We start from the raw sequence: 12,028 nt of genomic DNA, 5'->3' as shown, positions 1-12,028 counted from the left end.
CTATATCAAAGAACTGTACCTGGGTACTTATATCTAAGATGTTGCCATAAGAAGGCAGAATTCCACTGTACTCCTACAATGGAGTACAAGTGACAATAAAAAGATATTGTATTGTATATTGTATTACAATGTTTTTATGCAGCCCACTCCTGGATTCCTAATGCTTTGGTATTCAATCACAGGGAGGATCCATTCTTGTAAGGCTGCTTTAGAATCAATGATTCTTTTCAAGATTAAAAAAAAATCAAGTTTTCATTATTTCTGCCAGCTATAATCCATAGATGACCATTTAACGTCTTACTTACAGTAATGTACTTACGGTCAAATGTTGATCAAAAAAATATACATTTCTAGATGCCATATCATAGGAAAGATGTGAATGGACTAGAAATAGTGCAGGCGCAATTTACAAGAATTGCTCCAGAAATGAGAACCAACAGTTATAAGGGCAGATTGAGGAAGTCGAGATTGTTTTCCTTTGCAATAAGGTGGCCAAGAGGATAACAAAGTGTGGAGCTGGATGAACACAGCAGGCCAAGCAGCATAGTTTATCCTGTTCCACACTTTGTTATCTCTGATTCTCTAGCGTCTGCAGTTCCCATTATCTCTGGTCAAGAGGATATTGGCTGGAGGGTTTCAAAATTATGAGTAGTTGGATATTGTAGAAATGGACGAAACTGTTCCCACTCAAAGGAATAAGAATGAGATGAAATTAAAGCGATGCGCAAAAGAGAAAACGGTATTGTGAGAACAAGAGTTAACAAAGCGTGGAGCTGGAGGAACACAGCAGGCCCGGCAGCATCAGAGGAGCAGGATGCTGACGTTTTGGGTTGGGACACTTCTTCAGAAATGAAGAAACATCAACTTTCCTGTTCCTCTGATGCTGCCTGGTCTGCTGTGTTCCTCCGATGCTGCCTGGTCTGCTGTGTTCGTCCAGCTCCACACGGTGTTGTCCCTGACTCCACCATCTGCAGTTCTCGCTACCTCTATTGTGACAGCAAACTGTTTTACACAGCATAGTTATGGTACAGAATGCACTGTCCAGAAATGTGGACAGATTCAGTTAAGACATTCAAGAGGACATTGATGATTATTTGGATAGAAATAGTGTAAAAGGGTATAGGGAATATGCAGGAGATTAGATTGGCATCAGGTAATGATGCTCATTTTGAAGGCCTAGTGCAATCACAATGGGCTGAACGGCCTTTAAAGCCAATAACAATTCTGTAAGTCTATCAGTCCAGCAGCCACATGCAGAGCTGCAAATAATACACTCAGGGAAGCTCAAGCATTTTGAGTCAAAACTGTGATTATTTTAAACTTCTGAGAACCAGACGACAACATGGGCTCAGCAGGTGTTAGTGAGTAAGCCAAACATTTTGAACATATTTAATGCTGAATTAGATTGACAGGGAAAAATAAAACCCAAATTAGTGCCAGAAAGAGCAAGAAAAACTGAGTGAATCATGTGAAAAACCAAACTGAGGCTGGTGGAGCAATAAATGCACAGTGACATGCTGTAATGAATGAGGAAACTGATGAATGTAGGAGAGGTATTTGAGAAGTTTAAGCACAAGTGCAGATTGGCATTCCATAGCTTTCAAAAAGGCAGTTGTGTAGATGGAAAGCATTAGCTGCATCCTTTGTGGGAAGGAGATAAAGGGTTAAATGTAAACTGGAAGAACTGCAGACGCTGTAAATCAGAAACAAAAACAGAAATTGCTGGAAAAGCTCTGCAGGTTCTGGCAGCATCTATGCAAAGAAATCAGAATTACTGTTTCAGTTCTGAAGAAAAGTCACTGCACTCAAAATGTGAACTGATTTCTGTCCACAGATGCTGCCAGACCTGCTGAGCTTTTCCAGCAACTTCTGTTTTTGTTCAAGGGTTAAATGCGTTTTATACTGGGAGGCGACCGAAGAAAACAATAATAACCTAAAATGTTTTTTGAAAACTTAAACGATACAATTGAAAAGATTATCGTAGACATTGCCAGAACAAACAAAGCTATGAGAAGATAAATGTTGACAATAGCTACTCGAAAACTGCCTTCAGTTTAATCACAAGAAAAGCAGGAGGGTTGATGCAAGAAAAGAATGCACAAGAAAGAGAAAAAGGTGCACGAGAGCTGTGGATGCAGATGGCATGTCTGACAAATGGACCAAATTACAGAGCTAGTGGAATGCCCAATTGCTGGGAAAAGACTTACAGAACAATGGAAAAATCGATGTTAATTGAGTTATCAGAGACAGACAACAGGATCACTGAAAAGAAACTAAAATAGCTAAACCCTAGAAACTGACCCGGAGACAGAGAACACAATAGGCACAGCAAACATACAGCAACACAAAATGTCTGACTACAATAGTTCCCAGAGGAAGTAAATTCCCACAACTCTTCAGATCAGAATGAAGCCGAGAAGTAACCCTCCTGCAAAATCTGAAACTTGAAACCGGAGTACCAAGGAGCAGCATCCCACTCAGACTATACCTGAAGATAGTTCCCGAAAATTTGAATAAAAACGAGCAAAGATGCTGTGAAAGTGAGTAACTTCATGCTAAATGCATAAAGGAAATCCAAGATTTGTGAGATAAGAACACAAAGGAAAATGTGAACAAACAGAAATAGCTGGAAAAACTCAGCAGGTCTGGCAGGATGTGGAGAAAAATCAGAATTAATCACTTTCCAGTGACTCTCCTTCAGAACTGATTGTGGCTAAGACAAGGTTGGTATATATGCTGAAGATGGAATGGAGTGGGAGGGGGGAAAGGTATAATCAATGGGTAGAGATGGAGCCCATACAGTTGGGCAAAGGAATGAGTAAAGGACATCTTGGGACAACCAACCGCTGCTCGTGGGGTCCTGTCCATGTGACGACAAGACCCGGTGTGTGGGAGTTGGGGTAAGAACATTGGAGAAGGTGGTCAAGCCCTAAAATTATTGAACTTAATACTGAGTCCTGAAGGCTGTGGATTTGCCCAGTGGAAAATTAGGTGCCGGTCTTCCAGCTTGTGCTGAACTTTGCTGGAGGACTGCAGCAGGCCTCAAACAGGGATGTTGGGCAGGGAATACAGTGGTGTGTTGAAGCAGCAGCCAACAGGAAGATCAGAATTATTTTTGCGGGCAGAACGTAGGTGTTCTGCAAAACAGTCACCCAGCCTGTGATTTTTTTCCTCCCTCCCCAGTGTAGTGAAGACCACACCGAGTGATCAGCATCTAGTGAAGCAGATCTACAAGAAACACCTATGTTCAGAATCAGCAAGGCTGCAATGGTATTCTTGAAGCCTCAGAGTTCCAATTCCACTTTGTAATACAAGCTAGGAAAAGAAATGATGCTGATAGATCCTCTATTTCAGCTGTTGCTGCAGAAGAAGGGTAGCTAAACAAAAGATGATGATTTTTTTCCACTGGTTGGAGATTCTAGAACCAGGGGGCAGAGTCTGAGAATAGGGCCAGATCATTCGGAAGAGATGTTTGAAAGCACTTCTACACACAAAGGGTGGTAGGGGTCTGGAACTCTCTTCCACAAACAGCAATATTCACTTGTCCATGCTGACCAGATATCCTAAATAAATCTTGTTGCATTTCACCTATATCCCTCAACCGTTCCTATTTATATGTCCATCCAGATGCCATTTAAATGTTGTTATTGTACCAGTTTCCATCACTTCCTCTGGCAGCTCATTCCATACATGCACCAACCTCTGCATGAAAAAGATGCTCCTTATGTCCCTTTTCAATCTTTCCCCCTCTCACCATAACCCTATGCCCTCTAGTTTTGGACTCCCACACCCTGGGGTAAAGACCTTGTCTATTTATCCTATCCATGCCCCTCATGATTTTATAAACCTCTATAGAGTCACCCCTCAGTCTCCAACACTCCAGGGAAAGTAGGTGCCAGCCTATTCAGCTTCTCTCTATAGCTCAAAGTGTCCAGCCCTGGCAGCATTCTTGTAAATCTTTTCTGAACCCTTTCAAGTTCACAACATCCTTCCCATTGCAGAGGGGCCAGAATTGCACGCAATATTCCAAAAGTGGCCTAACCAGCCAGTGGTTGCCAGTTCAGTTGTTAATTTCAAATCTGAGAGGGATACATTTTTATTAAGCAAAGGTATTGAGGGATATGGGCCAAAGATAGTTATATGGAATTAGTCTACAGGTCAGCCATGATACCATTCAGTGGTGGGATAGGCTCAAAGGGCTGAATGGCCAACTCCCATTCCTGTCAGAAAGGAGTGATAGAAGATCTAGGTATACAGGTCCATCAGCACTGAAATGTAACACTACCAAAACAGAGATAAATAAGATATGAGACCAACAAAGATGAAGAGTTACAGATGCTTTCTCAGCAAGCAATCCAGGGATGGCTTGATAAGACACAAACAATACTAAAAACACAGCAGTATTGGTCAATCACAGACAAAATCTCTCAAGAATGCTGTATTCGGTTCACTTAGTCTGGAAGGATCATTTAAAAAAATAGTGACACAGAAAAAAACTTCATAAGATGATAAATAATGGCCACGTGGGAACGAAAGAGACTAACACAGAGTGTTAGAAGTGCAGAAACACACAGACTGTGAAGTACCACTCACAACGGAACATTCTGTTTATTCACCCACAATTACAAATGGTAATCTGTGGCTGAAGGCTCTTCTAAGTCTCTTTTTATTCAAAAAAATGTAAGATTTAAGTCCTATATCATTTCAGCAGTCCCGGTTCTGTTCACTGAGCAAAGGATTCTAGAAAGGATAACTTGTGACAATGGAACTGAAATCACCTCCAGATGATTGAAGGAATTTGGTGAACGTTAACATGTACAACATCATCATCTCATCACCACACTACCCAAGTGGACATCAGGGGATCATGGAAATACATGTCCAAGTGACATAAAGAACCTGCACAAAATGCCAATACACAAACAGTGCCTTATTTTCACACCAATCTACGTCTCTCAAGGCTCACATTAAATCACCTCAACAGACGTTGAATAAAAGAAAAACTATAAGTTACTGCTTAAAAGTGACCAGGAGGAGATAAGACAACAGTTCAGTGATGCACAGGTAGGAGGAATGTAACACTTCAACAAGGATACTCATTCGCTCTTAAATTGATGAAATATAGGAACTGTACATGCACAGGAGCCAGTCATGAAAATCCAAAACCTAGCAAAAATTATTGTTGAATTTGCAACTCCCAGGTTACCCAGCACTGAGACTGAAACTTGCAAACCAATGAAAGGGGAGACAATTCATATTTCATCTATACTGGTCTGGAAAAGCAGACTAGGTAACCATCAGTAAAATTCTTCTTCAGCAGTCTGGTAGAATCGGGGATGATTCTCTACCCCTATGGAGTTGTGGGCCCTGAAATGACTAAACAGTGCAGAGCTAGATCCACACAGTCTGTCACAAGTGGGGTAGGTGATGTTTGAGCTGAGTGTATGGAATGCTTAGTTTTGGTACAATATTCAGGTCTGTTACAGCTGGGGATGTCATGGGGGTCCTCGTGTTCCAGGTCCTGAACATCACTTTGAGAAATAGCATGTGCCTGAGCCTTGCTTGTTTTAACGGCCATTGCACACTAGCTCCCACGTGGAGTAAGGTCTTTGTTCAATGACACGGATAGCCGAGTCGATTGAAGACTGAGCTCAACATCACCGGAGAAACAACATCAACAGCATCACAAGCAAGTGACACAGCATTAATGACATCATGCTCAACTCCAACACCACCAGCAGCAACACACACATTACTAGCGCAGTGTGTCAACACATCAATGAGGCATGAAATTCTCCCACCAAAACAAAGCCATGAGTAACATTTTGTGAAAAGAAAGCAACTTATAACAGACTCCAAAAGTATACACAATAAAAGCAGACATTGCGGTAAAACTCAGCAAGTTTGCAGCATATCTGCAGGGGGAAGTGATGGCCTATTGGTATTATCACTGGACTGTTAATCCAGAGACGCAAATGATATTCTAAGGACCAGGGTTCGAGCCCCACCGTGAGAGAATTCAATAAAAATCTGGAATGAAGAGTCTGATGATGACCATGAATCCAAAAACACATCTGGTTCACATATGCCCTTTAGGGAAGGCACGTGCCATCTTTACCTGGTCTGGCTGACATGAGACTACAGACCCAAAGCAATGTGGTTTGCTCTTAATTACCCTTGAGTCAATTAAAGATGGGCAAAAATTATTGGCCTGGCAAGCGATACCCTCGTCCTGTGTTTGCAAAGTTAGTGTTTCCAGTCTAGTGAAACGTTGCTGGACTCAAAATGTTACCTTTACTTTTTTCCCCCACTGATGCTGCCAAACCTGCTGACTTCTGTTTTTGTTCCAGATCTCCAGCATCCGTAGTTCTTTGCTTTATTATCCAGAAGTACTTACTTCATTCATAAAGGCCGGTATGTTACATATCGTTAGATATGGTATTTTAAAAAAAGGCTTGATTGGAACATTTATATCGATTCAGAAGCAATGGCTCAAATTTTCCAGCCTCCAAATAACCAGAGCCCAGGTGTACCCTAACAGGTGCCCTATGTCCCCAATACACTGATTAATTCTCTGGGAAGTTCAAATTTCCGATAGTCAATTACTGTCTGGAACCCTCCAGGAAAATGCCCAACTCTTCAAGGCAGAGAATTCAGGAAATATTAGAGGATTAAAACCCAGATCTAATTCCGGCAAAAAATAAAACTGAGCCCTCAGTTACTCACAATGAATGTCAAATTATTTACACTGACCACAGAATCTGATATCTGACCTGCCCCCTTTCCTAATCCTAACCCACCACTTCCTGATTACCCACTCCCCATGACAAACTTGGCTATCATTGATCCCTGAAATACCTGACCAATACCACATCCCACACCAACCATTCACCACCCACCCCGGCAACCGACATTCCCCATTTCACCTCATCCCCAAATTTCAACCTTTACATGCCCTACCACTGAGCATCTGACCCGTCACTCCAAACACACAATCTCCCCCAGACATGCTACATCTCCTCCCGACATCAAAGTAATGCCCCAACAACCTAATCCCACCCATCCTTCTACAATCTGCACTGCCCTGTCACATATCCAGAGGTCATCTCAACTTCTCACCACTTACATGACAGCCTTCCACTCCCCCATCCTACCCCCTCCACATGTACTCACCACCTTCTCACCCATTTACCCAAAACTCTACACAGAAAATTGTCACTAAATCACCCTCACCCACTGGCCACCATATTCAACCAACCCGACACCCGAAACCCTCACACACTCTTCTATTTGCGAACCCACTAAATTTATATTCTTACCTTCTCTCTTGTTAAAGAGGGTTTTAACCTTGGAATGTGGCAGTGAATGCTGTAACAAGATGGTGTGGCTTCCCTGAACAGACCTGTACACTCTGCAGTTGTAATGAGACTCAAATCAAGAAGTTCAGGCCAGAAAGTGAGCTCCAAGGAGAAGCTAGCTCAGAAGGGGTGGAGTGTGGCCCTTGATGGGTTTTGTTTTCCCCCAAAAGGAGGAGTTTTTAAAAAAATAATGTTCATTCACAGTACGTAGGCATCACTGGATGGGCCATCGTTTATTGCCCATCCCTATTTGCCTTTGGGTTTTTCCAACAACCAGCAATGCATTCATGGTCAACATTAAACGCTTAATTACACTCTTTTTAACGACCTCAAATTCCATCATCTACCAAAGCAGCATTTGAACCTGGGTCCCCAGAACATTAGCTCAGTGTCTGGATTAAAAGACCAGCAATAACACCACCACGCCATCATCTCCCCACAAGCGTTACATTATTCATCAAGGATTTCGAATGAATTGTTACAAAAAGATACATCCAGGGAATCGTAATGACTGCTTCACTGCAGTGAGATGTTAAGGTATAAAATATCAGTCCACCAGTCACATGGAGAGCCATACAATAAGTCAATGAAGCTCCAGCATTTTGAAGCTACACGAAAGCGATGAATTCCAGCTTCTGGGAATCAGAAGATATGACTGTCCTGCAGTGCTGTCAAGCTCACTTTCCAAACATTCTGAGATAGTAGGAACAGTCAATGCTGGAGAATCTGAGATAACAAGGTGTAGAGCAGGAGGAACACAGCAGGCCAAGCAGCATCAGAGGAGCAGGAAAGCTGATGTTTCAGGTCTGGACCCTTCTTCAGACATGGCAGGGGGAGGGGGATTCTGAAATAGAGAGAGAGAAAGGAGTGGGGGGAGGCGATGGAAGGTGGAGAGGATACGGACAGGTCAAGGAAGCAGGGCTGGAGCCAGTAAAGGTGAGTGTAGGTGGGGAGTTAGGATGGGGTGTGCCAGTGCCACAATGATGCCACCCAAAGGCTGGAGGAACAGCATTTCACATTTCGCTTGGGAACCCTGCAGTCAACGATCTCAATGTGGACTTCACAGGCTTCAAAATGTCCCCATCCCCGACCTCATCCCAAAACCAGCCCAGCTCATCTCCGCCTCCTTGACCTGTCTGTCTTTTCTTCCACCTATCTGCTTCTCTCACCTCACCGACCAACCTCCACCCCTATTTCTACCTACCAGCTTCATCTCCACCTCCTTGACCCTGACTGACAAACCCCCATCCTAATGCCACACCCACACTCACCTTTACTGGCTCCATCCCCGCCTCCTTGAGCTGTCTGTCTCCTCTCCACCTATCTGCTCCTTTATCTACCTTCCATCCACCTCCCCCCCCCCTCTCTCTCTCTACTTATTTCAGAATCCCCTTCCCCTCCCCCATTTCTGAAGAAGGGTCCAGACCCGAAACGTCAGCTTTCCTACACCTCTCACGCTGCTTGGCCTGCTGTGTTCATCCAGCTCTACACCCTGTCGTCTCCTATTCCAAAGATTCTGGCACACTTGTTAATTTTTTGGTATTTACAATCATATTAATGACTCAAGATTCTCTCCAAAATCAGTTAAGAATTAATAATAAGGCTACTGTTTTGCTGCACTTAAAAATGTGCGCATATTTCAGACATCTTTCCACAACTGAAGTAGTAAAATATGTAAGGTTAAACCACTAAACAGATGAATGTTAGGAAAAGAGGAGTAAATGATGACAAGAGGTTCTGTCAGTCCTGATGCTGACTTAAGAGATAACAGACACATTATTTAAGAAGTGGCTGCTTGGAAATACACTTAAATATACAACCGTGTGATTACTGAAAACTACTAAATGTCAGTAGGTCATAATGTTCAAAGGCAAAAAAACAATTTTAAAGAGATAATTTTTGTCATCCACTGACAAATTGACAGGTGCTGCTGCTCACAAAAAGATTAATTTTATTTTTAGCTCAAACATCTTGAAGAATTTTATATTTTCCATCTTTTGGATGAACGTTGAATAATGATGCATTCTGGAACAAATGTTGACTATTGCTGTAATGCTTTCAATAAAACATTTCTATATAATACTGTAAAGAATTCAAGGTGAAGAATATGCATTGAATATAAACATGATTCTGTTGTAACCACATTTTAAATTCAACTAACTGACCACTGAAAACCAAACATTAAACTTCAAACCTATCTTAATTGGGCAGATTAAATAGTATAGAAGGAACGCATCAACCACTAGGACATGCTAAAGCTCATATTTTTGTACCTAGAATCACAGAGACATTGATGGTTGCAGCACAAAAAGAGTGCCAGTCAGCCCATTCTCCTCCTGCTGGCTCTCTGCAAGAGTAACTCATTGCTGCCAACTCTCCTACTTTTTTCCCCCTGTAGCCCTGTAAATATTTCCATATCAGATAATTATTCATTTCCCTTTGAATGCTATAACTGAATCTGCCATCAGCACACTCTCATTTAGTGCATTCCAAATCACAATGATAAAAGGTTTCTCCCCATGTCATCATTTGTTCTTTTGCTAATCCCCTTAACTCTGTGCCCACCTATTCTCAATTCTCATACCAGTGTGAACAGTTTCCCTCTATCTAGTCTGCTCATACGCCTCAAGGTTACAGCCACAGCATTGTATCTGTACATGCTTGTCGGCACGTGAAGTTCATCAACCCTGTTACCAGCCCAGCTCTTCTCCCCCACCCACTGCATCCCAAAACCAGTCCAACCTGTCTCTGCCTCCCTAACCGGTTCTTCCTCTCACCCATCCCTTCCTCCCACCCCAAGCCGCACCCCCAGCTACCTACTAACCTCATCCCACCTCCTTGACCTGTCCGTCTTCCCTGGACTGACCTATCCCCTCCCTACCTCCCCACCTACACTCTCTCCACCTATCTTCTTTACTCTCCATCTTCGGTCCGCCTCCCCCTCTCTCCCTATTTATTCCAGTTCCCTCCCCCCATCCCCCTCTCTGATGAAGGGTCTAGGCCCGAAACGTCAGCTTTTGTGCTCCTGAGATGCTGCTTGGCCTGCTGTGTTCATCCAGCCTCACATCTTATTATCCTGTTACCATGCTATATGCTTTCAAATACATGCACAATAACTCTTGACTTTATTACCTTTCCTATTAATTGGTCCTCACCCAATACATGACTATTTCCTGCTCTCATGTTAGTTGCCTTTCCCAATTGAGAGAGACTTGTTTTTCTTCTCTAATACTAGCTCCTGGCAACTAGTTTAAACCCTCCACATCTGACTAATAAAGAAGAATTACATCATGGCATTGTTTTCATTTGTTTTTTGGTTACCTCTCAAAATCGGCTCCATCTTTCCTGGAACTCCTTGCTTAAATTTGCCGATCAGTTTACAGATCTTCCATAGGACAGAAATAACACAAAGTAACAAATTACATCTGGCATGATTCTGGAAAAGGTAGGCTTTCCCTCCACCTCCTTCCCAACTGCCTAGCCGATGACGTGGTTGCTCACTATCATCCTCCAAAATCCTTGTTATCCCACTTGGTTGATCCAATCTCAATTAGTTCCATATCTGTATTATTTCTTACAACACTTTCTCATTTAGCTCTTGCACTATATATTTCACCAAAGAATATTGTAGGGTTTGGACTTCCATATTTTATGATCCTAGCGCTAAATTAAAATAGTTTCTTGCATGGAAGCTAAATAAAATGAAGATTCTGCCCATAGTAATGAATGACATTGCTATATGGAACAATGAGCATAAGCTACAAGCTGTGGGCAGAATTAAGAGCTCACACAACCAATGGATCAGGACAGGTTCCACAGATTCACCATATCCATTTGAGAATATTAGTGGATAATGACAGACAACCAGGAACAATTCAAATATAATGATCAATCTCTCCGTTCCAGGGTACAGATTTAAACATAAAAATTACATTTTATCAAAGCTGAAACTTTCTTGAATTCTAGCTATTTCAAGGAATTAACCAAACTATAGAATGTAGGGGTTCCTCAATGGTTAAGAAAAATGGTTATTTTAAAAAGAAAATAAACATATGTCAGACATTTGTATCTCTTTAAATTCCTTGATAAGATGCACAAGAAAGGATGGAAGATGGCAAAACTTCCGCATAAAGAATTATATTTTTGCATTGTTACACTAGACTGGAAAATGCTATTACAGATTTTACAAACACACTGTTGCCCTAATATGACTAAAACAGATTGCTTTTGCGGACAGCCTTAAATAAATACATATGGTGCAGTTTTCCTCAATCCTACTGACTGTAGCACAAATGGTACAAAAGGGACCTTTTACTGCCTCTTACAAGTTTGAAAAGAGTAGAGTTCTGTCTGCTTCAATTACCTGTCATGTCTTAGTGCTCTCATATCCACATAAACAGTTGTGGGATCTGGTCCTGACGTTCCCTGAAATCAACAGCATCGCGTGGTTAAGAAATAAGCATGGAAAAGCAGCAACATATCTTTTCATAATTCAATCAGACAGTCTCCAATGATTAGCTGAAACTTCTGCATTGTAGTCTTAATCCATCAGGGCCCTCCATTAATTCATTTAAACTGATAGTTGCAAATGCACAACTTCTTTTAATTTAGTTTTACAGCTTTAAATGCATATTTAAAATCTTAAAGAATCTTCCATTAAAATGCAATTA

The 12,028-nt window shown here is 41.9% G+C and overlaps 1 protein-coding gene across 5 annotated transcripts in view; it reads right to left on the bottom strand.

Annotated features, from left to right (window-relative positions):
- LOC125464130 (disco-interacting protein 2 homolog C) overlaps nucleotides 1-12,028 on the bottom strand; it is a 580,161-nt gene that overhangs the window by 29,680 nt on the left and 538,453 nt on the right. For all 5 annotated transcript variants that reach the window (XM_048556252.2, XM_048556269.2, XM_059639541.1 and 2 more), the window contains one exon: nucleotides 11,722-11,783. In XM_048556252.2, the coding sequence (XP_048412209.1) occupies nucleotides 11,722-11,783 (62 nt within the window). The remainder of the gene's footprint in view (nucleotides 1-11,721; nucleotides 11,784-12,028) is intronic.

The sequence above is a fragment of the Stegostoma tigrinum genome, chromosome 2 (assembly GCF_030684315.1).
Source record: "Stegostoma tigrinum isolate sSteTig4 chromosome 2, sSteTig4.hap1, whole genome shotgun sequence".
NCBI classification, from domain to species: domain Eukaryota; kingdom Metazoa; phylum Chordata; class Chondrichthyes; order Orectolobiformes; family Stegostomatidae; genus Stegostoma; species Stegostoma tigrinum.
This window is presented reverse-complemented; position numbering and strand designations above follow the sequence as displayed.